Source organism: Podarcis vaucheri (genome assembly GCF_965113315.1).
Source record: "Podarcis vaucheri genome assembly, chromosome: 15".
Classification (NCBI taxonomy): domain Eukaryota; kingdom Metazoa; phylum Chordata; class Lepidosauria; order Squamata; family Lacertidae; genus Podarcis; species Podarcis vaucheri.
Genome location: NC_138753.1, coordinates 22,535,955 through 22,562,924, shown reverse-complemented (window position 1 = coordinate 22,562,924; position 26,970 = coordinate 22,535,955). Strand labels below are relative to the sequence as shown.

General features: G+C 44.6%; 1 protein-coding gene across 3 annotated transcripts in view; it reads left to right on the top strand.

Moving 5' to 3' along the window:
* Nucleotides 1-26,761, top strand: part of JHY (junctional cadherin complex regulator) — a 34,245-nt gene extending 7,484 nt beyond the window's left edge. For all 3 annotated transcript variants that reach the window (XM_082200961.1, XM_082200960.1, XM_082200959.1), the window contains exons 3-8: nucleotides 441-945; nucleotides 14,436-15,106; nucleotides 17,322-17,610; nucleotides 22,205-22,285; nucleotides 25,260-25,385; nucleotides 26,298-26,761. In XM_082200961.1, coding sequence (XP_082057087.1) covers nucleotides 441-945; nucleotides 14,436-15,106; nucleotides 17,322-17,610; nucleotides 22,205-22,285; nucleotides 25,260-25,385; nucleotides 26,298-26,501 — 1,876 coding nt within the window. In that variant the 3' untranslated portion in view covers nucleotides 26,502-26,761. The remainder of the gene's footprint in view (nucleotides 1-440; nucleotides 946-14,435; nucleotides 15,107-17,321; nucleotides 17,611-22,204; nucleotides 22,286-25,259; nucleotides 25,386-26,297) is intronic.
* Nucleotides 26,762-26,970: the final 209 nt, after the last annotated feature.

Here is a 26,970-nt window from a genome sequence, read left to right as displayed (position 1 = left end):
CATCAACGGTTGGCTTGATCCAGAAGAGCTTTCCTTATGCTATATTCTTAGGTTTCTGTCTCCTTTCCTAAAAACTTCAAAGCAGTACTAGCTGTACAGGACATAAGGTGCTGGAGACTAGCTGCCGGAGACCTTGATTTGAGATGCGCGCAGACCACCAGTGCCTTCTAACAAGTGAATTTTTAGCGTCTGGTGCTCACCGTCTGCTGATTAACAAAAATGGAACAATTGTTTCAAGTGACTGTAGATAAGTTGCTTTCTGGTTGTCACAAAAACCATAACCTGCCATTGTAAGCACTAAAACACCCAGGTATATTCCTTGCATCCAAACCTTAAAATTCTTATAATAGTTAGGGCCCATGACTGGGATTGTAAAATAAGAAGCCTTTGAAAATAATGCTTTTCTTGATCAAAACTTCCTTTTCGTTTGTTCCTTTTAGTAACGAAAAGGAAACAGTGGACAGGTATTCAGAGCTGAGATATAATCCCAACTGGAAGAATAATAAAAAGGTAGTAGGCTTTGTCGAATTAGATGGCTGTCCCCCAGAGGAAGACGAAGACTTGCCTGTTCTCTCCATCGATTCAAGTGGCAGCCCTTCCCAGTTCAGATTCATATACAGGCATCGGCAGCACCAGGAAAGACCTCAAAACAGACCACCTGTGTTTGACAGGGAGCTCTTGTACTCTAGCGATCAGCCTGCAAAGGTCAGCAATGGATCTTGTGGTTTGTATAACAAGGAACAGGAAGTAGTAGTTCTTTGCCATTATAACAGCTGTTCTAGTATACACAGCGACAGTTCTTCTACTCAGATGAAAGAGTTTAAACCAAGGCCTGAGAAGGACTTTGTCGAAAAGAACAAGCTCACTTTGGGACTAGCGATCCAAGAGAACAATTCTTATCTTCAGCGCCATGGTAAAAAGCAAAGGGAAGACCATGAAGAAGAGGTAGGTGAATGACCTCTGCTCAGAACGTTCTGACAGCACTTAGCAATTATTTACATGTCAATGTGTTCAAAACCCTTCATGTCTCAGATTTTATTTTCTTTAATTTGTACTGTGGGCAATGCAATATTTGCAAATCATCCAATAAAACGAGGGTTTGCGTTCCATGAAGTTGCCCCATTAAGCAGCTTATTTTTATCACTTTGTATTTTTATTATTATTATTATTATTATTATTATTATTATTATTATTATTTATTTGTACCCTGCCCATCTGGCTGGGTTTCAAACAATGTTTTTAGAATGTTGTAAGCCTCCTGGAGTCCCAGCTTGGGAGAAACGTGAGATAGAAATACAAAAAATAAATTAGCACCAGGACTTCCTCCAGATGGGGTGTAGGGTTATGAACATATTTTTGAGACGGGGGTTACCTGGGAGTAAATCCGGTTGAACTCATTGGGACTTGCTCTTGAGTAGATGTGTATAGGATGGCACAGTATTGATTTATGTGGCAGATGACGTAGATATAAAAAATATGCATTGACTGTGAAAAGGATTTGACAAATCAAGCTACAATCTAGACAAAATGAAATCCTTTTCACAGACGATGCTTCCACCCTACCTACTCCCAAATCAGACATTTCCTTGAAGGATGTTCTACATTACTTCAGTCCTAATCTCTAGAACTTGACATAAACTTTTTCATACGCTAGGGGGCACTGAATGAATGCTTTAATGTTAGTTGGAGTCCTGGCAATTTCTTTCCCTGACAGCAGTATTTGGAAATGCAGATTTTGCATATGGAATTCATCTGGGGCAAATACTGCTCACTTCGAATGAAGGAAGATAAAGGATGTGTTGATGTGTTGATTTTTCTATATTTGCCACTGCTGCAGAATTGGGAATATGTGTGGTGTAGCCTAGAGTCATGCCACCCTGCAGATTTTACCCTTAAGCACCATCTTTCCTTTAAGAATGTGCCACTGTTTCCAGTATAGCAGGTCTTTATTTCTGAAATGTGAAAAGTGATTATAATGATATATGGTTCAGTCTGTTTAGGGCTGCAGCTATGGCAATTATACAGCAAATTTCAAATGTACAAAACACTTTTTCTGAATAATCTCCCATAGCAAGAAGCACCCACATTTGGAACACCACAATTTTTCCTCTCATTGGTGCACCTCCTAGTAGGCCATTACTAATATTGCCATTTTGCAGGTTGGAGAAGCTGAGGCTGAGAGAATGACTTGCCTGAGGGCACCTAGTGAATTCACGACAGAAGCAGGATTCAAACCCGGGGACCACCTCATTTGTAATTTGGACTTTCATGGCCCATCCTATGCATGCTTACTTGAAAATATCATATTTTTCGCTCTATAGGATGCACCTGACCATAAGACGCACCTAGTTTTAGAGGGGGAGAACAAGAAAAAAAAATTCTCTCCCTCTCTGCGCAGTGCCTCTCCAGCAAAGTGAAGCCAGGAGAGCAAGAGGGATCGGTGCGCACCGATCCCTCTTTGTCTCCTGGCTTCAGCGAAAGCAACGCGAAGCCTCCGGAGCTCAGCACGACTGCTCCCACTGCACTCCGGAGGCTTCGCGTTGCTTTCACTGAAGCCATGGAGCCTGCATTCGCTCCATAAGACGCACACACATTTCCCCTTAATTTTTGGAGGGGGAAAGGTGCGTCTTATAGAGCGTAAAATACGGCAAGTCTCACAGAATTCAGTAAGCCATACTGCCAAGTAAGTGTGCAAATGTTTCTTTATGCTTATGAAGCATTAGGACAGGGTGGGTGATTCTGGACTACAACTCCCATGATCTCGGGCCACTGGCCTTGTTGGCTGAGGCTGAAGGGAGTTGTTGTCCCTCTATCTGGAGGGCCACAGGTTCTCCATCATTGAATTAGGGTGTGAAATTGCTATGGTTTCTTTCTTCCTTTCCCACTTCCTTTTGCGTTATAACTATTTGTAATTAATAATACTACTACTAATAATAATCCTACAAAGGATTTATTTTTGGTATTATAAATAGACATTGACTGATAAATAAGACCACGACCGGAACTGTGAGAACTTGCTAGGATTTAATTTTACTGCTCTGGAGTGTTATATAAGAGTTTATAGTTTATTGTTTAAAATTTATTGCGGACAGACCTGAAGGCTACTGATCCGGTCTTAGAAAAAGCAAACAAGGGGTGAGAGATAAATTACAATAAGGAAAGGAAGTGAATGTAAGGAAATTGTGGGAGGGATTAAGAAGGATAAACGCGGGCGGGAAGGGAAGGTGGGGAAAGGGACTACATAAAATACAAGATGGCTCATACAGGAAAGAAGGGAACGAATGGGGGTACACCAGGAGAGAGGAGAGGCTCTAAACAGGAGACAGACTTCAAGACAGATATTCTGAAGATGTTTGCAGAGATCAAACAAAGTCAAGTAAATGTCGAACATAAGCTAGAATCGGTGGACAATAGAATTGGGAAATTAGATAAAAAAATGGAGGAAACTGTGAATGAAAATAAGGGCCAAATAAAAGAAATATCCAGGAGAACGCAGCTCACAGAAGAAGGTTTGAAAAGGACAAAGGTAGAGATAAGAGAGGTCAGAAGAGATAAGGACAAGATCAAATCAGATGTGATGGAAATATGTAAGACACAGGAAGAGATAAAAGATATTATAGCAATGAATGAATTAAGGCAGAGGGAGGTAAACCTGAGGCTGAGAGCAGTCCCAGAAACACAGAACGAGAATATTAAAGAAAAGTTGACGAAGGAGTTAGCAGAATGGATGGGTTTGTCTGCAGAAGAAATGACCAATAGTAGACTAGAACCAATTTTTCTTTGGGGGGGGGTGGGCAGGATTCTCCTAACAAGCCCCATCAAGCAGAGGCCCTATGCAAGGACTTCCGCTTGTGCAATCGGGCTTTCCTCTGCCTGTGCACCCCCAAAATTGGCTTTAGGGGGAGTCTGGAGAGTGTCCGGAGCAGCACACAGGGAGAAGAAGGTGGAATTGTCCTAACTGGCAAGCCAAAATGCTTGCACAGGTGGAATGTTTGTCATGGTGCAACATTAAATCCTACCCTTTGTAACATTTGGGGGCTTATTTCCAAGGCAACACTCATGGGAACTTATTTAATTTGTTAATTGCAGCTGCAGAGCGGGGGCAGGGTTTTTTGTTTGCTTGCTTGCTTTTGGACCTGCTGGAAGGAAAGGGTTAATCCATCTTCTGCTCCAAATCTGGGCTTTCATCAGCTGCTATTTACATCGGGGAGGGGGCAGATATACACAACATTAAACCACATGTAATTTGACCTTGAGTGTCCACCTGAAAGATGCACATCTAAAAGAATGTAATGTGCAAAGCAGCCTTAAGATTAGGTTATCTTGGAACAGTTAGCGAGGAAAGCTATATAAATGCTAATTATAATTATTGTTGCTACTCCCGTTGTTGTTAAATGGGTATACATCTGCGCCAGGCTGTACAAATCTGGGCTGAAGTGAATGTTTCCCTCGTTCAGATTGTATTTTCTAAAGCATCAACTTCTTTTGCAGTGCTGCCTGATTCCCTAAGAACCCGATGATGAGTTTCTTTGAGCACGAGAGCGAAGTAGCGGGGCCTATCTAGCTGAGCTGTGCTCATACTGAGTTTCTTTTCCTCCCTGTAAACCCCTTACTTCAAAGCGAGGAACATAATGTACGATTTTTTAATGGCTCTAGACCAAGGCACTCAGACTCTCTGTGCACTGTGCCTTACCTCCGTGTAAACACCTAATCAAGATTGCCTGCGCTCCAACAATAGCAGCCAAATGCAATTCGAGAACCACAAGCCTTTGAAGTCCTCCCTGCAAAGGCCGGTTTTCTAGTCCGGGATAATGACATCTCATGATTGCTGCCTTTGTTGTATCTTTTCAGCAGAGAAGCAATTACGGGCCTCAATTTAACAGAATAGACATTACACAGCTTATGATGCTCAAAATGCAATTTCATTTGATCATTTTCTCAATTTGATTGGCATTAATAGAACAGTTCGCTTCCAAAAAAAAAGAAGAAGGAAAGGAGAGTGGGTCGAAGTTCTGTCCTGTTCTTCTTTCAAAGAGATAATGCAGAAGCATCCTCTTACCTGCCCGGCGCACTGTGCGGCTTGTGGCGCTACCAAAACATTTTTTCTCCCAGCAGCAAAAATCTGTCTGTCTCCGTTTGTTCTGGAAGAGCTGAGCTCTTGGGTGGCTTCTCAATATTTCTAAACTGCCCTGTGGTGCTGTGAGGGCTGATAGGCTCAGCCATTAATTAGTACTTGGATCAATGTGACTCAGCGAGAGGATTAATTACATGAGCTGAAGACCCCTGAAAGTTATGGTTCTGAATTTCCCTTGGTTTGATATGGCTACCCAGCTGCAAAGTGCTGTCTGCCTTCCTGGAGCAGCAAAGGCAAATGGGGTCAGGCCACCAATGCCTGCACCATTCCTCCTTTTGGGTCATTCTCAGCTGCATGCTATGATGCTCAGCACATTATTTCTACCCATAGCAGGACCTCACTGAGCATGCTTTATATCAGGGATAGCCAGCAGGGCACCCTCCAGATATTGCCAAACTGCAACTCCCATCAGCCCCCAGCCAGCCTGGCCAGGGGTCAGGGGTCAACAGCAGTTGTAGTCCGACAACACCTGGAGGATGGAACGTCTCCCAGGACAGCACCATGGAAGGGCATTTTGCTTCCTTATTTATCCAGACACAAACACGTTAATTACTGTACAGCTACAGTTCAGGCAGGACCTAAATGAGAGGTTGGGGGGGGGCAGGGGACTGTAATTAATTTAGCCTCCTCCTTAGAGTGTAATGCAAAAAGGGATTGGAACAATACGAGGCTTAAAGGGCTCATTTGGTCTCGTGCTCTTAAAATAAAAGAGAAATGCAGTGGTAATGCTTGCAATTGAAAGAGGAGTAAGGATTTGCAAGATTAATAATTAGGGGCATGTTTAAAGGAGCAGCCAACTCATGCTGTAGATAAACAGATTGTGGCCCAAACCACCTCACAAGGGGGGGGGAGAAGGGGCAAATGTCTGTTCCTCATTCGTTGTTTGTTTGTTTAAAGCATCTTCATCCTGTTCTTCAGCCAAAAAAAGGCTTACAGATGTCACTGACGAAATGGTCTCAACCCTCAGGCTTACAACCTAAAAGTCATGACATAAAAGGAAAAGCGACTCGGGAGGGAGAAGGGGGCAAACAAATGCTGCTTCTTAGGTTGAAATCCACCCCACCCCCTTATTCTGGGCTGTGAGGCAGCACAGGAAAATAGGAAGCTCCTTTATACTGTGCCAAGCCCATTGGCTCTTCAGCTCAGTATTGTCTACACTGGCTGGCAGCTGCTTTCTAGGGTTTCAGATAGGAGTCTCTCCCAGACCTACCCAGGGAGGCCAGGGATTGAACCTGTTTATTTTATTTTTAACATAATGTATATATTGCCTGATTGTAAAAAGCAAACAAACCTCTAAGCAGTTTACAACAATATAAAAGAAAACATTAAAAATTATTGGTAAAAGTTCTTTTTTTAAAAAAACGGTTTGGGAAATTTTCAAAATATGATTGAAATCAGCGGTAGCAAAAAGTAAATGAAGCACATATAACTTCTGCCTATGAATTTCTACATGCAAAGCAGATGCTGTATCACTCAGCTAAAGCCTTTCCCCTTATAGTATCCTTTCCCTTGCTTCTGTCAGCTCAGCTGGCTTTTGAACGGGCAGGAGGCATGCTCGCAGTACCTCTGCCAGCGGAGTCTGGCAGAAGGCCCTGAAATGGAGGGTTCTTAGCATGGGACTGCACCAGCTCAGAATCTGATGAGTCCTGAGCTGGTCTTGCAACTGGCACTGGCCAGCATCAGACACAGTCCAGGCCTGATCACTATGTAGCGGTGGACCTTGGGGGTCTCAAATTTCAGTGGCACCCTGTACGAAGCTAAAATTCAGTGGCAGCGGGGCACTGAATTTTAGCTTCGTACAGGCAGCCACCCCATTCGTGCTCCCCTGAATCCATCTCTGCACTGTGCCAGCATGGAGATGGCACAGGGATCAGGATCCATCTGCCTGCCCCAGACTCCATCCATACCACTGTTAAGCGGCCATTTTGCAGATGCAGCACAGAGCCTTGGAAGCAGGGAGTTAAGATCAGAGGTGGGGGATAAATTCAGTTCAGTTCTCTTTCAGAGGTAAACCCGCATCATTCTCGCTTTCTGAAGCCGTACCCAGACTGAAACTCTGCTATCCTCCGCAATTCGCCCTTCACCGAATTTTGTAACACTGTTCTCCAACCAAACAACGTGTATAAAAATGCATATATTTGGGCAAATGTTGAATGTGTGAAGGAGAGCTATCACAGGATTGGTCATCTGCCATGGATGCTTTAGTTGAGATGTTCAGGGAAGTTTTTAATGTGTGACATTTTAGTGTATTTTTGGTCTTTGTTTGGAAGCTGCCCAGAGGGGTGGGGTACAAATAATATTGTTGTTGTTGTTGTTATGCCTGAATTGGAAGGAATTGGACTAGATGGTTCTCAGGATTCCTTCCAACTCTATGATTCTATGGATATTATTATTATTAATTCAACTCACAGTATATCCCGCCCTATACCCGGAGGTCTCAGGGCAGTTCACAACAAGACCACAACATATCAAATCAAATCAAAAGCAATAACCCAATAACGCCCCCCCCCCAAAAAAAGCCACGTTTTAAACAGGTATTGGATGTCAATAAGATCAACCAAAGGCCTGGTTAAAAAGGAACTTTTTTGCCCACCGCCTAAAGGTGTGTAATGTAGGTGCCAGTCGAACTTCCCTGGGGAGAGCACTCCATAGATGGGGAACCACTGCCAGTGCATAGCGTGGGGGGTGCAGGGGGGGCCGGCCGCACCGGGCGCAACATCTGGGAGTTAGGGTTAGGGGGCGCAAATCCACGGGTTAGGGGGCGCAAATTACTTGCCTTGCCCCGGGTGCTGACAACCCACGCTACGCCACTGACCACTGCAGAGAAGGCCCATTCTCGTTTTGCCACCCTCTGGACCTCTCGAGGAGGCGGCACACAAAGGAGGGCCTCAGAAAATGATCTCAGGGACCGGGTAGGTTCATATGGGAAGAGGCGGTCATGCTATTGTTGACTCTTGGATCAACACTCAAATTCAGTACTTTTCAGCTGGGTCAGTTTCACCCATGAAAGTCTCTTCAGAGTGCATACCCTCCAACATTTCTCCAATGAAAATAGGGACATGTTGTTGTTTTGTTGTTGCTGTTGTTGTTGTTGTTGTTTTGCCCCTGGAAAATAGGGACACTTGGAGGGTCTGTGAGTGTTCTGATGTATACAATAGGGGCAAGTGGTATTGTATAGGGGAGCTCTGCTCCTAATCTGTCCACATTTTTTAAAACGGTATTTCAAGAGCCCTTGTACGTATAGCTGTATCTGGCAAAGACTCTCCCCATATGATGGCTTTGAGAAAGGCCATTTCTCTCTCTTTCTTTTTTTTTAGTTGGATTGTGTGCTTGAGATTATGGTCTAACCTCTTGAACATACTGTTTTGAGTTTCCAGCTGCCCACTCTTTAGGAGACAAGCCAAAGAGGAATGTTATGCTGCGACAGTAAAGCGATGCAAGTTTTTCTTTGCTGAAAAGTGAATTTTTAATTCCCCCCTTTTTTTCTTTTTACAACACCGCTCAAGGCACCCAAGCAGGAAAGCGATGGCCAGCTCACCGCTTGCCTCCGTCTCACGCCGAGACTGTAGGGCTATAAGCAAGATTTGGCTCTGCATATAAACACTAATCACTAGAGAAAAGGTCTGGCTAACAGGTTATCGTCTTGTCACCGGGAGCTGGGATTCCCTAGTGCTAAAGCTTTCACTAAAACATTCTGCTCTATATGTGACTTAATACCTACCATTAAGCAGTTATTCTGAGTGCATACACTCTGCCTTCAATGCAAGTGTTGGACACAAAGGAACCCTGGGGAGGCTGGAGGATGAAATGGAGGAGTTCAGTGCGGACAAAGATTAAATGGATTGAGAAGGGCTTTGTGCGTTACCTCTGGGGAGTCCAGCGTCTCACCTCATGAGGAGTGGCACCTGAGGCCTTAACTGGAACTTGATGAAGCTTTAACTTTTCCCCCCGCAATCCATTTTGAGTTTGATGGTTCTTTAAAATGGTGAGGGAGACCTCTTAGCTCCTATTCAGACATTGACTCAGCCAGGGTCAGCGCTGCCATTAGGCAAAGTGAGTCAGGCGCCTCAGGTGGCAGTTGCAGAGGGGGCTGTGAGTGAAGAGAGCTGTTTGTGTGCTACATAGCCTGCCTGCGGTCTACCTTCGCTTGCCTGTTGCCCTTGAATGAGACCCTCTTTTATTGCCACTGTCAAAGTCAGATTCACCTGCCAGCCTGGTTGGCTTCTCTCATATATATATATATATATATATATATATATATATATATATGCTTTCGTAGATTTTCACGGGTACAGGAATGCAGGTTTTGGTGTCTTCGGGTGTCTTCCCGTGTAAGAGTCGGGGTGTCTGTGCGACGTTTCGACGAGGTCTCACTCGTCATCTTCAGGCTGGTGCTTTCGGCTTCTTGTTACTGGAACTTCTTGTTACTGGTTCCAGTAACAAGAAGCCGAAAGCACCAGCCTGAAGATGACGAGTGAGACCTCGTCGAAACGTCGCACAGACACCCCGACTCTTACACGGGAAGACACCCGAAGACACCAAAACCTGCATATATATATATATATATATATATATATATATATATATATATATATATGCTTTCGTAGATTTTCACGGGTACAGGAATGCAGGTTTTGGTATCTTCGGGTGTCTTCCCGTGTAAGAGTAGGGGTGTCTGGGCGACGTTTCGACGAGGTCTCACTCGTCATCTTCAGGCTGGTGCTTTACCAGCCTGAAGATGACGAGTGAGACCTCGTCGAAACGTCGCACAGACACCCCGACTCTTACACGGGAAGACACCCGAAGACACCAAAACCTGCATATATATATATATATATATATATATATATATATATTATTAGATTTTCCGCAATGATAGCAAAAACCACAAAGCGGAGTGGTACACAAAAACAGAAAAAATAAAAAAATAAACAGATAAACAATAACAACAAACTTAATTCTTCACAAATCCAACCTTTTAAGCATCTTAGTTGACTTCCTCAAGTCCTTCCCTTCTGAGTTTCCTTGTAGTTAAAAGTAACAGCTTTCCAATATCATTATTAAACTAAAACAATTTCCAATTATAGTCCATCTTATTCACTTTTCTTAACATTCTAAATCCCATTTATTTTATTATAACTTGATTTAATCCTAGGCCTATTTGTTTTCTTTCAAGTAATTTCTAATTTTTTATGTTACAATATTTATTCAAACAGTCCTTAAATTTCCTCCAGTCCTCTTGGAACTCCTCTTCTTTCTGGTCGCGGATTCTTCCAGTCAGGTCAGCTAGCTCCGAAAAGTCCATCATCTTCATCTGCCAATCAGCCTGGTTGGCTTTGTACATGGAAACGGGGGAAGGTACCATCCTGTCCTTTGCATGGAGGAGTAAAACACCTTGGACAAGCCCTAGAAGCAGCCGATTGATCTTTTGCCCTCATCACCATGAACCTAAAGCAATGTAGGCACAGAACAGAAGCCCATTCCCCAAAAGGCCAAATCAGGCAGTTCTACCCCTGGGGGGGGGGGGAAGGTGAGCTTAAGATAGGAACACAAGGTGATCTTGCAGGATCAGGCCAATGGCCCATCTAGGTCAGCATCCTGTCCTCTTGGTGGCCAACCAGATGCCTGTGGGGAACCTGAAAACGGGGCATGAGTGCAGCAGCTGATATTGAGAGGCATCCTGCCTTTGGCAGAGGAGGTACAATGCTGGTATGATTCAAACTCTTCCAATATGGACGTTTGTATGAAGAACACACAGAGCGCACGTTAATTTTCAAGGCACAGTGGCAGAAGCAGCAGGCCCTCCTCCCGATGCCTCAGGCCAGTCCTCGATTTGCTTCATCTTGTTGCCTTTTCTAAACACAAGTGTTACATCTTTTTGGTTGGGCTGTTGGAGAATTAAAGGAACTTTGGCTCATCAGTTATACCAGGGCAGGTTGTAGCTCAGTGGTAAGGCATTCGCTTGTATGCAGAAAGTCCCAGATTCAACCAGTGGGATCTCAGGGTAGGGCAGGGAAAGGCTGCCAGTCGGTGTGGACAATATTGAGCTGCGTGGACCACTGGTCTCACTCACTATAAGGCAGATTCCTATGTTCCTCTGATTAAATTTGCACATGGGCAAAATGAAGAGTTCTGAAGCAGCTTCCTTCTTTGTTTTTAGATGATCACATATGTGTCATTTAGTAAGCATCATCTTCAAAGAGGCATGTTCTCTTTTATGGATGAATATGAAGAATTTCCCTCTTTTTCTTTTTCTTTGGAGTCCTCTATCTGGAGCCTCTATTAAGGTCCAGGGATTGCGTACTCCTGGGGGTGTTAGATGGTTAATAGAGGGCCCTGGGTAGAAGACAGGGGAAAGTACATCTTCCAGGGTGAGAGGCTGGGAAGGGAAAGGAAAGGTCCCAGCTGAGAGCTGGGAGGAGCTGCTATCCCTCTGTGGATGGTAAGGGCTAAGAATTACTAAGAGGAGTCTGTACTTTTTCTATTTGCATTTTTTGTAGCTCCTATTTTATTGTATGATGAAAAACTTTAATAAAAATCTCCAAGAAAAAAAGATTTGCCTTTTAACATGGCACTGACCATCTGTCAGTTTTACAACTGCTAGGTCGCCCTGACCTAACCACTGTGATCCACATGACGGTCACCTCCAGGCTTGATTATTGTAACTCACTCTACGTGGGGCTGCCCTTGAGACTGACCCAGAAACTCCAGCAGGTGCAGAATGCCACAGTGAGACTCTTCATGGGGTCCTTGCCATGGGAGCACATTCATCCGGTGCTATACCAGCTGCACTGGCTCCCGGTGGAGTACAGGATCAGGTTTAAGGTGCTGGTTTTAACCTTTAAAGCCCTATACAGCCTAGGACCCTCATACCTACTGGATCGCCTCTCCTGGTATGTCCCACAGAGGATCTTACGGTCTTCAAATAAAAACATCTTGGGGATCCCAGACCCCAGGGAGATTAGACTGGCCTCAACCAGAGCCAGGGCTTTTTCGGCCGTGGCCCCGATCTGGTGGAACGCTCTGTCACAAGAGACTAGGGCCCTGCAGGACTTAACATCTTTCCACAGGGCCTGCAAGACAGAGCTGTTCCACCAGGCCTTTGGCCAAGGCACAGTCTGACCCCCTTCTTCTGTAATCCTCATAGAACTCTAGCCCAATGGTTGCCATTAATTTGATTCTGAATTGATTTTAGAATGAATTGATTTTAGAATGTATTTCAATTAATTGACTGTGATTTTATGTAAACTCTGCTATTTTGATTGTTGTTAGCTGCTCTGAGCCCGGCTTTGGCTGGGGATGGCGGGATATAAATTATTATTATTATTATTATTATTATTATTATTATTATTATTATTATTTACTAAAAAGGGGGATTAAGAATCTGCTGACTGATTAATTAATTAAGTTTGAAAGAAGTAAAATAGTTTATTAGTCTAACATTCTTTGGTCTGATGTTGCTGTTTGGTAATTTTGGCATAATAGATTTGTTACTTTTCAGGGTGCCCCAAGACTTCATTTTTTTAACACTGGTGTTTTTGCACTTACAATTATCCCCAAGTCTTCTTCATTTTAGTGTCAGGCCTCCTTAGGGAGGAGGGTGTTTGTTTCTACGGAAGATTGTACCAAGACATTGCTGCCTTGTTTATTTTAGGATGCAGTAGAGCACAATTGACTGATGCAGAAAAAATGTAAAACTCTTCTGAAATTGAATTATTATTATTTTTCAATTTCACATATTTTTTCCTGAGCCTGCAAGCACTGTGCTGGAAGGCAGGCAGGAAGGGAGCAGTCCTTGAACTTTAAGATGACCGCTTACCACACATACACTTACCGTAATTTGTCCTGGTCACACAAAATCCAATTTGCATCTTTTTCATGAAGTAATCGTTTTCTGCTTGTAACATATGTAGCTCGCATGAGCTGATAATCTTGCAAATGTTCCTGTGCAGAACCATTAGATGCAAAAATGCCATGCATTGATTGCTTACTACTTGTGTAATACTTGAGGTATACACAGTGGTTAAAGCTTGTTTACATGGTACTTGGAGGGAAGGCGGATGCCTTCATTTTGACTCTGGATCGAATGCAGCCAAGGTCATGAGCAAAGCATGCATTCTTGACAAGCTATGTTGCTAACTCTTTTGAAGATTGAGGCATAGAGGAATATTAGGGCGAGAGAGTTCATCAGTATTATCACAATTCCAAATTTTAACAGGCAGTAGTAAAGTTGACCAAGCTTGCTCATGACCTGATGTTTCAAAGCAATGAGTCCTTGAGCACCTCAACTTTGTTTAAGGTCATAGAGTTCCACTCTCCCTATCTTATCTCAGTCACAAGGTCTATGAGTCTTCCCCTCGTTCCTGTTTGGATTCAACTACAGCCACTTTGCCCATATCCCAGCGGGTAAAGGTAAAGGGACCCCTGACCATTAGGTCCAGTCGTGACTGACTCTGGGGTTGCGGTGCTCATTTCTCTTTATTGGCCGAGGGCCATGACAGCTTCCAGGTCATGTGGCCAGCATGACTAAGCCGCTTCTGGCGAACCAGAGCAGCGCACGGAAACGCTGTTTACCTTCCCGCTGGAGTGGTACCTATTTATCTACTTGCACTTTAACGTGCTTTCAAACTGCTAGGAGGGCAGGAGCTGGGACCGAGCAATGGGAGCTCACCCCGTCGCAGGGATTCGAACCACTGACCTTCTGATCGGCAAGTCCTAGGCTCTGTGGTTTAACCCACAGTGCCACCTGCGTCCCATCCCAGCGGGTAGGCATGGTTTTATATGAGTGTTCGTCTATTTGTATTCTGTTTCTTTTTATTCACTTATCCTCATCAAGAGCTTCTCCCATTTCATCACTACAACCTGAGAGATGGTAGATTGTCCTAAAGCCATCCAACTAGCCTCTCGGCTGACCAGAGATTTGGACCCAGGTCTCCCTGACTCACTTCCAAAACTCTCTCCACTACAACACATTGGTATCAAATTTTATTTGATAGGTACATGCACAAAAAGGACCCATCACCATCCAGGTTTAGGGCAGCTGTTGCATATAGTGTGGTAGCCTGCATAGTATAGCAGTTAGTGTGTTGGACTAGCACTGGGTTCCAAATCCCCACTATGCTGTGGCATTTTCACAGGGTCAGTCATGTCTCTAAGCCTAACCCACATCACAATCCCTCCCTTGGAGAGGCTGGGATAAAGATGTCATATTAAAGTGTTGCTTGCCCGCATTTTCAAAACATGATTCTTCATGAATGCAAGATATCTTGAGTTTCACGATAACTTTGTTTGCTTGTTTTAGGCTCACCCATACCAATGGCCCGAGATGGGCAGAACAGACTCGAGCCAAGCTGCACCCCCAAAAGAAAGCTCTCTCCAGCATCCATTGGGAGCCCAAGTAGAACTAAGAAGCCAGTATGGTAGATGTCACAATCTGTTAGAATTTGAGAACGCTTGTGCAGATTCCAGCTCTTATAGAGAAGCGCCTGATTTGGAGCAGGACGCCAGACGTCTGTTGCATCACAGGTTGCATCCAAAGCCATTTGCCGCTCCTTTAGCTGCCAGAAGGTCTGGTCAGGACAGCCCGTTCTCTCCAGACTCGGCCTATGTTGTTCATCAGGATGGCAAGCAAAATTCCATGAACTTGACCTTTGCTAGGAATCCTCTTCAGCCAAGCTCCTACCAGAACTTCGCAGGGTTTCCTTCACCATGTACTGGTGAAAAGAAGAAATACCGATGTGATCCTGAAAACGCTTCTGGGTCCCGCCACCAGTATCCCTATAGGCATACAGTTTCAGAGCCTCGGTCTACCGCCAGACATGGCAAGTGTTGGAACCTCGTAGGGCACAAGAGCTTTTCGGATGCCTACAATGCTAATCTTCAACAGCCTGTAAACGGAGAAGTTTTGTCTTGGAACCCCAGACAGATTTATACAAAGAAGACCCTTGGCAGCTATGTTTCTGGTAACTCAGAGTAAGGATGCAGGATAATCAATATTATTTAAAGAGTCAGAGAATCAGGGGAGCATTGTAGATATATACAGGGCTGTCTTAAGCATATCCGGTGCCATGATGAAAAGATCCCTCTGGCGCCCCCCCCCCCGGCAACTCCAAAACAAGGGACGGGGTGGTAGAAAATGTCCTCTGCCCCACTGCCCCGATCCCTGCCATGGCAGCGGCGATTAAGCAGGAAAATGTGCTGGCAGACATGCTCTCTGGCGTTGGGGCACCCGAGAAGGCAGCCCGGGAAGGCTGTGCACCACCTTTTGCCAAGAAGCAGGAGGAGGACCACGACAGGGAGCAGGGCAGTCTTTAGCAGATGCAGAGGCTTGGGAGGGAAGCTGCATACAGCTTCCATCCTAAGCCTACAGGGGTCGCTCTCCTCCTGCGGAGGCTTGGGAAGGAAGCTGCATGCCCGCCAGCCATATAGTTGGCAGGGCGCAGCTGGAGGGCATGCAGGGAAAGGGGAGGCTGCCGGTAAAGCTGCACAGCTCCCCCACTCGCTAGGGCACCCCTGAGAGGCTGCGCCCTGGCGCAATGAACCACTAACACCAATGGGAAAGACGGCTCTGGATATATAGCTAGTACTTGCTCGTTTTCTCTTGATTTGGGCCTGAAATTGCCATGAATACGGACTGTGGTCCCCAATTAGCACATAACAGATACTATCTTTTCCGCAGTATTGCCGTGTTTTTACCTATACAATTGTCTTGCAATACCTCTCATCCACTGTAACAGCTTTTTTCAAAAAAAAAAAATTGTTGTGCTGCTTCTAGCATTCATCATGCATCTTCATCTCTCTTTCACACACACACACACACACACACACACACAGGCTTTGTTATCCCACTTAGCAGCCAGGTGAGTGGGGTAGCTGGAAGGCTCACTCATTTGTTTTAGGGTACAGAGAAACTTATTTGGTTATGCTATCTCATGGTACTTAACTAGCCAGCCAAAGCCGTCACCTTGACAAAGGAACTGGTTTGGCAAGCTTGCTCTTACACATTCTACCCCACCAAATACAGGATTGCAGGTTCTGAAAGGGATTCCATCCAGACTGACCTCCCAACTCATAGCAGTTTGTTTGTTTTTCCAACCAGCAGTTGTCTTAACAGACTGCTTATTTCCACACTCCACTGCAATATATATCATGGAATCATAGAATCCTAGAGTTGGAAGGGACCCCAGAGGTCACCTTGTCCAACCTCCTTCAGTGCAGGAATCTTACCTAAAGCATCCATGACAGGTGGCCATCCAACCTCTGTTTTAAAATCTGCATTGAAGGAGAGTCCACCGCCTTCTAAAGAAGTCTGTTTCACTGTCAAACAGCTCTTACTGTCAGGAAGTTCTATCGGAATCTCCTTTCTTGCAATTGAAGCCATCAGTTTAGATTCTACCCTCTGGAGCAGCAGAAAACAAACTTACTCCATCTTCCATGTGACAGGCCTTTAAACAGTTGAAGATGGCTATCATATCTTCTCTTAGTCTCCTCTTTTCCAGGCGAAACATACCCAAGTCCCTCAACTGTTCCTCATAAGGCTTGGTTTCCAGACCCTTGGTCATCTTCATTGCCCTCCTCTGCCCACGTTCCATCTTATCAATATCCTTCTTAATCTGTGGTGCCCAGAACTAGACAAGGTACTCTGCGTGGAGTCTGACAAAGGCAGAATGGAGCGGTACTGTTGCTATACCTTACCCAACTCCCAACTCATATGACTACCTAGGTAAAGGTACCCCTGACCATTAGGTCCAGTTGTGGACGACTCTGGGGTTGTGGCGCTCATCTCGCTCTATAGGCTGAGGAAGCTGGCGTTTGTCCACAGACAGCTTCTGGGTGATGTGACTAAGCCGCTTCTGGCAAACCAGAGCAGCGCACGGAAACACAGTTTACCTTCCCGCCAGAGCAGTACCTATTTATCTACTTGCATTTTGACGTGCTTTTGAACTGCTAGGTTGGCAGGAGCAGGGACTGAGCAACGGGAGCTCACCCCGTTGCAGGGATTCGAACTGCCGACCTTCTGATCAGCAAGCCCTAGGCTCTGTGGTTTAGACCACAGCGCCACCCGCGTCCCTATATGACTACCTAGATAGGTCTAAAAACGATTCTCACCCCGCTGCTGCTGCTTTCCATGGTCTTCCTTTTTACTTTGTTTCCTTTTGCTTCCCTTTTCCTGCTCTTCTTCCTTGAGGCTGTCCCAACCACCTGCTCACACCCCTGTAAGAGCCCTTTCCCCAGCCACCCGGCTCATCCAGGCGGCAGAGCGGCATCACCGAGAAATCTCTCAGCTGGCAGATGATCACCTCGCTGTGAGCCAGTTCACGGCCATGTTTCCTCCCATTATACAGAGGGGAGAGAGCGACTCGCAACTCAACATGGAGAGCTGTGAACAGACCCGCCAGCCCATTCTGAGCCGCAGCAATTCCGAAGGCTACTTGATTCAGATGGAAAAACAGAAGGAGAGGAAGGAGAACAGGAAGGTAAGCTGGGAAGAGCACCAAGAAGAGCAGGGGTGGGTGGGTGAAAGGAGGCCTGTGGTCCCCTGGTGTTTTGTGATAGATCTGCAAGGAATTCTGGCTCTCAGTTCCTTGAGTAACAATGAAAAAGATCCCTATCACCTCCTTCTAAATCAGTGGTTCCCACCTTTTTAAGAGAGGACTCTGTGTTTCCTTTTCTCTTTGTTTCTCAGTTTTTGTTTTAATTTAGATTACTTTCTTTTGTCTTACTGCATTACCAAAAAAAAAAAAAAAAAGCTTTAATAAAATCTTACCAAAAATAAATTAATCAGTGGTTCCCTAAGTAGGTGGTAGCACCCCTGGGGTGGGGGCAGGAAGTTACCTAGTGGAGCACAGGATGTATAAATGACTATCAGGCTTTGAGAAGCTGGTTTTACCAGAGCAAGTACACCAGTTGTTTGTTTGTTTGTTTGTTAAATTAATAAAGCTAAATAGTTTTAATTGGATTTTGAATAAATTATTACTGTTTTGAATTTTGAGTTAGTATCTTCCTTAGTGGAAAGCACTGAGGAGGAGTTTATGGACACAAAGGGACAGTGGCCAAACAAACTTTGGAAACCACTGTTCCAATTTATTTATTTATTTATTTATTTCCTAAAATTAATATACTGATTAGTTGTTGTTGTTTTGTTGTTGTTGTTTTTTAAAAATACCCACCTTAGGCTGATGAGATATAGAAGGTATTTCGGGACGTGGGTGGGGGGAATCAGGTGTGTTTTTGTGTGTGTGATAGAACTCGTGAAAGGGGAGCAATTCAACTTCATTAGCATTTTGAGGCTCCATCTGCCCTGTGCATTGAAAGCAGTATCACAACACTTTAAACATTCACAGCTTCTCCCTGTGTTTGTTAAGGTGTGGTTGAGCAGCCAGCCTTTATTCCCAGGGAACTCTCAGCACCCTAACTCAAGGATGGGGAGTTTGTGGCCCTTCCAGATGTTGATGGGTTCCAACTCCCATCCCCCCAGGAAGCATGGCCAGTGGTCAGGAGTGATGCGAGTTGTTGTCCAGTGAGGAATGGAGTGGTGCCTTTTAAGATTATGTTTGCCACCCACATTCTTTGTAAGTACTAGTTTCATAAGGAAAGAAAATCTGCCCAATTGGCTGTCCATTAGCAAATTAATTGGGGAATTAATCCATTGTACAAAGTGCCAACCCCGCAATGAGAAATGTAATTTTGGAAAGCACCAAAGTGTTGCAATTAAGGTCCCATAACAAATGAATAACATAAGCAAATGGTGACAATGGCAACGGAAGGGTGTATTTAACTGCACATGCCAGAGAGGGGTATTTTGTTTTTCAAAAATTTTTATCCTTCTCTTTCCCACTCCCCAAAGAACTTGCTCAAAGCAGTTTCCCAGTATAAAAGCAATTTGTTGTTGTGTTTAGTTGTTTAGTCGTGTCCGACTCTTCGTGACCCCATGGACCAGAGCACGCCAGGCACTCCTGTCTTCCACTGCCTCCCGCAGTTTGGTCAAACTCGTGCTGGTAGCTTTGAGAACACTGTCCAACCATCTCATCTACTGTCATCCCCTTCTCCTTGTGCCCTCCATCTTTCCCAACATCAGGGTCTTTTCCAGGGAGTCTTCTCTTCTCATAATGTGGCTAAAGTATTGGAGCCTCAGCTTCAGGATCTGTCCTTCCAGTGAGCACTCAGGGCTGATTTCCTTCAGAATAGAGAGGTTTGATCTTCTTGCAGTCCATGGGACTATCAAGGGTCTCCTCCAGCACCATAATTCAAAAGCATCAATTCTTCGGCGATCAGCCTTCTTTATGGTCCAACTCTCACTTCCATACATCACTACTGGGAAAACCATAGCTTTAACTATACGGACCTTTGTTGGCAAGGTGATGTCTCTGCTTTTTCAGATGCTGTCTAGGGTTGTCATTGCTTTTCTCCCAAGAAGCAGGCGTCTTTTAATTTCGTGACTGCTGTCACCATCTGCAGTGATCATGGAACCCAAGAAAGTAAAATCTCTCACTCACTCCATTTCTTCCCCTTCTATTTGCCAGGAGGTGATGGGACCAGTGGCCATGATCTTCGGGGTTTTTTTATGTTGAGCTTCAGACCATATTTTGCACTCTCCTCTTTCACCTTCATTAAAAGGTTCTTTAATTCCTCCTCACTTTCTGCCATCAAGGTTGTGTCATCTGCATATCTGAGGTTGTTGATATTCCTTCCGGCAATCTTAATTCCGGTTTGGGATTCATTCAGTCCAGCCTTTCGCATGATGAATTCTGCATGTAAGTTAGATAAGCAGGGAGACAATATACAACCTTTCCCAATTTTTAACCAATCAGTTGTTCCATATCCAGTTCTAACTGTAGCTTCTTGTCCCACATAGAGATTTCTCAGGAGACAGATAAGGTGATCAGGCACTCCCATTTCTTTAAGAACTTGCCATAGTTTGCTGTGGTCGACACAGTCAAATGCTTTTGTGTAGTCAATGAAACAGAAGTAGATGTTTTTCTGGGACTCTCTAGCTTTCTCCATAATTCAGCGCATGTTTGCAATTTGGTCTCTGGTTCCTCTGCCCCTTCGAAATCCAGCTTGCACTTCTGGGAGTTCTCGGTCCACATACTGCTTAAGCCTGCCTTGTAGAATTTTAAGCATAACCTTGCTAGCGTGTGAAATGAGTGCAATTGTGCAGTAGTTGGAGCATTCTTTAGCACTGCCCTTCTTTGGGATTGGGATGTAGACTGATCTTCTCCAATCCTCTGGCCACAGCTGAGTTTTCCAAACTTGCTGGGATATTGAGTGTTAAGCAATTATTTTTTAATAAACAACAATTATCTCCTCACTAAAGCACAAATTAGCAAACTCAAAGCAGCAGTATTAAGAACAAAAGGAGCAGCACTCACGAGCGACATGACCAGGAGCAACATAATCAAAAGCTTATTGAGAAAGGAGAGTTTAAGAAATAATAATTCATTTGCTAGTATTTAATTCCTAGTATCTGTGCTAACCAATCCATTTGCTACATCTTCCCTGCCGCCGCATTACGAGATCTGTCATATGGAAGGATGCAGGGGGCACTGTTTCACCTTTAAGCTGTTGCATCCATAAAACAGTTTCAAGCACAGCCATTTATATATATCAGCAGGAAGCCAGGCTGCAAGTCCGAGAGGGAACCATTACCCTTGCCATGCCCATTTTCCTCCTCAATATACCCTGCCCACTTCCCAAGGAAAATAAACCGGATGCTACAGGATTCCTGAAGCTCAAATATTCTCACAACAGACTTAACCAGGGTCCCAGTTCACTACAGCTTTGATTTTGTGGTTCCTTTTTTCAACAGCACGTCCAGACTCCATGCAGTAACAATTACATCCTGAAACTGGGACAGGACGATTTTGAAAAATATCCTCATGCACCCATGACAAATTGTAATGTTTAAGAAGCAGGCTTCTGGCCCCAGAGCAGACGGGCTAAGCTGAAATAATTGTCCATGAGTGATGACTCAGATGGCTCTTTGTGGATTGCTGCTTCACTGCCCCTAAGAAGGGGGTTAGCTGGATTAGAACCATAACTGCAGGGCAGATTTCCTTCCCTTTCTCTTCCTCCATATCTAGACTATCATCTTTTGTTCCCTTTTTTGAATAACGGTCTTAACACACAGGCACACAGGCTTCTGAAGAATTTCACAGAGGGTTGCCATTTATAATACAACCTGGCCCCCAACTTTTGAGAAGTTCTCTTTGCTTGCTTGCTGGAAATGTTTGCATTTTTCTCAAAGACAGCCACAACACCACCAAGTTGCGAAAATGATCCTTGACAGAAAGGGATATCAGTTTCTAATTCTAGTTTTCCTTATCAAGCTTCTGGCCCAAGTCTTCCTTTTCCCCCCAGCCTGTGGGTGGGACTCTCACAGCCAAATTCTCTGGGGCTATTTTGCTGGATGCTTCAGAGCAAACAGAAATTTATATCTCGGCAGTTAAAGCTGTGTGGGGCAAGTGAGAACCCAGACACGCTCGCCGGAAAACCTAAAAGTAAGATCCCCATTCCTATTGCAATTCCTGAGTTTGCAATTGGGCCTGTGCAGCAAATTCAGAGCCTTCCTGTCAACGCTTGGGTTGTCTTTGGCTCAGCTGAGTTGTCACAGGAAGCCACTGTTTCCCATACAGGAGCAAGTTATCGCAAGGAGCTCATGTGTCATACCTTGTCCTCCTCTTGTGCATGCGAGAGGAAATCAAAAGCTTTATTCCAGTCCTGAACAAACCACAGTTTCTCTTGAAGTTCCCAAACTCAAGGAACTGTGGCTTGTTTATGCTCTAGTTAGTGAAAGCAAACCAGGATCAAAGCAAAGTTTCAGGTGCTCACTTGTTCACTAACTTGAGTTTGAACCAACCACAGTTTCACGAGTTTCAATGTCATGAGGAATATCTTCAAGGCCCCTCTCCAGTTGTTGTTGTTGTTGTTGTTGTTTTTCCTGCTCTTCCTGTGGTCATTATTGATCCTTGCAGTCCTGGTTAAATAAGTCTTCTAATAATGAATGGTGGAGGTCTTTGTCTTTTGCTCAGAATGCAAAACTTCATCTCAACATCCCAACTCTCTGCTTAGGGTTCCAGGACAAAAGGCTACATGAAGATGGACCTCAAGCTTGGAGGCCTTGGACCTGACTATGGAACCATCAAAGAGAAAGTAAGCAGCATGCATGGCAATAAAAGAAACTAAAAAATAGTTTGCACATCTTGCAACTGCCCTGCAGTGGGCACAACAACAGGTGCAATATTATTGTTGTTAATATTAATATATTTAATATTGGGCGGTATCCAGTGCTCCCCTTCCACTAGAACAAGTGATGTACACTATCAGAATGGACCTCTCCTCTCCCCTGAAGCCTCTGGTGTACTTCCAAAATCGGCTCTGGAGGGACGAAAGGAAACACAAACACTACTGGGCCAGCAGAACTCCACCAGTGCTACTTTGGATACAGGCTATGGTTGTTGTTGTTACTGATCCTACTACTACTATATTTTTAATTGATTTGTTAATTTATTAGATTTGTTACCAGCCCTTCACCACTAGCTCCTAGGGCAAGTCACAACAATGTAAAAACGCAGTATTAAAATCAGTTAAATCAACTTACAATCAGAAAAATTGGGATGGGGGTAGCCTAAGGTCCCTGAGCCTGCTGTCCCTTTCCCTCCCCCCCCCCAAGGAAGCACAGTCCTGGTGAGACCCCAGCCACCCCCACTGTCTTCATTTTCCTGGAGGCATCTATACCTTTAAATTAGCACCTGCAAATGGTACACAAATTTGTGGTGTGGGGCTGTTCCCCAAATGAATTCTTTGTGTTATGTAGCAGCATCCCTAAGGGACAATGAATTTGAAATTGGGGGCAGTGGAGGTTTTTTAAGTCGGGAATGGTGTGGAGACTTGGACTCCCGTCAACCCCTCATCAATGGCAATTATGTCAGGGGCTGATGCGGACTGGAGTCCCCAAAACATCTTGGTGGGGGCGGCCTGAGGGAATCTAGACTAGATGATCTGCTCCCATCCATCCCTGTGGTTCTGTTTGTTCTTCCTGACCCAAAGAAACTGAGGTGGGGGCAGGGCCAGACACTGCGTCCTCCAAACCCAGGCGCATTCAAAATAGATCATATTTTCAATCTGCCGTTTTCTTTGCCCTTTGGCAAAGGTATCCATTAGTCGATACTCACCTGCGGAGAATTCCAATTGCAGATAAGTACACCCAAGTTTATTCTCTTCCGGCTGGTTCAAGTGTGCATTACTTTAATGCAATTGAGCTGCCCTTGCGAATTCAGATGGCCTGGCTTTATTGCAGAAGGGAGGAAAATGAAAGTAAACAGAGCAAATGCAGCCGCAGAGTAGCTGAATGCACATTAGGCCCTGTTAAGAAACATCAGGTGTTGCTGGACCAAAGAAGAAGATGGAGCCAATCATCCAAGAAAGGGCCTGAAAGAAGCCTCTTTTCTCCCCCTTTACCGTGGATGATTTTGCAAGATGCTCTGAGCAGATAGATGGGAGAACATAATCCTGGCTGCCCTTCCACCCTACTGATAAGACAACAGTCATATAGCATTTGCAGTCTAGGAGAGCACCGCGGGGTGTTGCAGTGGGGGAAATAATTCAGCAGACAGCACCAGTCCAGAGTACTTTAAAAGCTGCTTTGATTCCTTTGGCCTTGTGTGTGAAATGAAGCAGATTGGACAGCTGAAATGGGAATAAATGCAGAGATCCATAGCTACACATACAGCCTTTGTGAAACCATGAGGTTTTGTTTCTCCATAAAATTATGTGTCAAGGATAATGTGCCATTCTGGTACGACTAGGGCCACAATGATGTTTTATCGTGTTTTTAATATTTTTTGTTGTGGTGGTTGTTGTTATTGTTGTTGTTGTTATTAGCCCTGAGCACTGAAAACGTTATATGCCCGCCCCAATATGATTTTTTAAATAAAAAATATATATTAAACCATAAAATAAAGATTTAAAGATTTAAGCACTTGCTTCTCCAGACCAGTGGTTAATCCATCGCCACATATGACTGGAATGGCACGAGTGGCGTCTAAGACAAAAAATCATTTCTAAGGAAATTCCCACCCACTTACTATAAATTTCAGTAGTTAAATATTGAAATTTTTAATATTGTATTGCTTGTAGGCCACCCAGGGGCTATTTATTGATGGGTAGCTATAAAAATTTAATGCATAAATAAACTTGAGTTTGAACATGTCTCCATTGTTGAAATAAGGCAGATGGATATACAGTGGAACCTCGTGTTATGTACCTTCCCCCTTGTGAACGCTGCAGGTTATGAGCTCTGCTAACCCGGAAGTAGATGCTCCCAGTTGCGACCTTTTCCCTGGGATGCGAGTGGAAGTCGCGCGCCAGCAGCATGGCAGCAGTGAGAGGCAGCATTAGCAAAAGCGTGCCTCATGTTATGAGCGGTTTTGGGTTACAAATGGATCTCCAGAATGGATTAAGTTCATAACCAGAGGTACCACTGTATAACTGTTTCTGTTGTTTTGAAAACATAAAAGATGAACAACCTGCCTGGAACATGAGAGGAGGGGCAGGAATGGTCGCTGATAGTCCTGTTCAACTTAATAGAATATCCATGTCATGTCATTTATGAAGCCAAAAGTGAGCTAAACTCTCAGTGATTTCTCTTTAAGTGTCCTATCCACACCCTCAAAGTAAGCTGGGTGAGCTGACCACGCAATCAGAAACACAAAAGAGAATAGAAGATAATTTAAGTCATTAGTCATGTTTGTATCCTGTGTGTTCCTCAAGATGTTTATGGTGGCATAAACCCCATTTCATCTTCACAACATTCCTGTGATGTAGGCTAGGGCGAGAGACCATGCTTTGACAAATACCACCCACTGATCTTTGTACTCATGGGATTAAGAAGTCCAGCACTCTATCCTCTTCCAGAAGCAGCTGACACAGTGCCCTCCAGATATTTCTGAACCACAGCTCCCATCATCCCAGACCATTGGCCATGCTTGGTGGGGGAGTTGGGAGTCCAACAACAGTCCCTGCTCTCGTCTCTAAATTTATCACCGACCATCACACCGCATCCTTACAGTATCCGCCCCAGACTTGTTAAACAGTCCTTCCACTACTGCCATTTGTCTCCTGACAGTCCGAAAAGATGAAGCAACAGAAGGAATATGCCAAGCAGGTTAAGGAACACAACATGAAGAACATCTCGAGCGCTCGGAAACCGCAGCCAAGGCACGACAACAAATCGGCCCTGTCCAGGCAGAAGGTGAGTCAGCTCCCAGAAAGAGAAACTCAGCAAGTAGAGGGATAAGAGGCACACTGGATGGCTCAGCCCTTTTCCTTGAGTCAAGAGCACATAGGATGCTTCCATGCGGCAGTTTATTGCTCATGCATCACATGCAAGTGTTGTTCTTTTTTTTGGGAGGGGGGTTTTGCATCATCCATGCAATACCATTCTCATCAAAAGGCCATCCTACTTCTCATCCTCACACCTCAGCTCAATCCACTTTTTCCATTTCTCTAGGATTTTATTTACATAATGGATTTTCCACTGGAAACTTTGAATCCAGATTAAGCGGGGAGACGGTTTGAGGTGGCCTTTTGATGAAAAGACGGTGTGGTGCAGGCACTAAGCAAAGCTTTTACGCATGAGGAACACCGAGTCGATAAACTGCCACTTGGACGTGCCCACAGAGGCTCTCTGTGCTGTAAAACATGCAGTTCACGCGGTAAATTACCACTTAATGAATGGTTATCTCTGTTCACCTGCTGCTTCTCCCTTAAAGCAGCATGAAGGTGATTTCAGCAGACCAGTGGCTGGGAAGATGGCAGGCATGGTAAAGCATCCTTAACCCGTCCACCACCCACTTCTCAATTTTTTAGATTTCCCCAACCCTAGTTATTTTTCTCCCATATTCCAAACTTGCATGTGGAATCCCAGCTGGGGAGGAGGGACAGTGTGTAAGGGATGTGAGTGGGGAGTCGTTGCGTGGAAACAGAAGCCAGGGGGAAGGTTAAGCACCCCTCCTCCAGCCTATGGCTTCCCACTTGAAAACTGAACCCAGCCACCAGCACTTCCAGACGTGAAGTAGATGCTGGATGTGTAACTGTGTCCTTTCCTGGGAAGCGCAGTGTTCCCCCTGCTGTGTTCATTGATTTTTTCATTTGCTTCCTTCAGGCCCTAGAGTACGCCAAAACCATCCCCAAGCCCAAGCTATATGTGTCGAGGCCATCGGAACAAGAGCCCAAAGACGAAAAGAACCTGGCACGCACCTTAAACGGAGAGAATCTTCCTCCCATTTCATCTCTCGAATCCCTGCAGAACAGGCACGAAAAGGAGAAGCAAGTCGTTGCAGCTTTCAAAACCCTTCATATTGTATGAGACTGAGCCCAAAGTCACAGGGACTGCAGGCCTTCCGAGGCAGCAGAGAACTGGACCGTTTTGCTCTGCTCTTTTGATGGTCGCCCTGAATGCCCAAGGACTGGCATTGAATTATGAGTTTCTGCTATCTCAAAATGAACTTTGAAGATGTGAAGTATTTTTCTCTCCTTATTCACCCTCCCTCCCTTGTTTTTATTTTATTTTTATGTCAGAATTTATTGTTGCTAATTAAAGACTGTTGGATAGGTAATGTTCTAGAATGGTCTTAATTTATTTACACCACCTTTCTCCCTTTTATTATTTCCTTGCCAAATCCTTCACTGGGCCAATGTCATATTATACCTAGGGCCACTCCAGGTTGGTGAGGGGTTGTGGTTTGGGGGGGTGGGGGGGTGGTATGAACTCTGTTATTTTCCAGTCAGGCAGAAGTCAGCCATGTCCGCTAAAGTAAATATATGATTTTATGCTA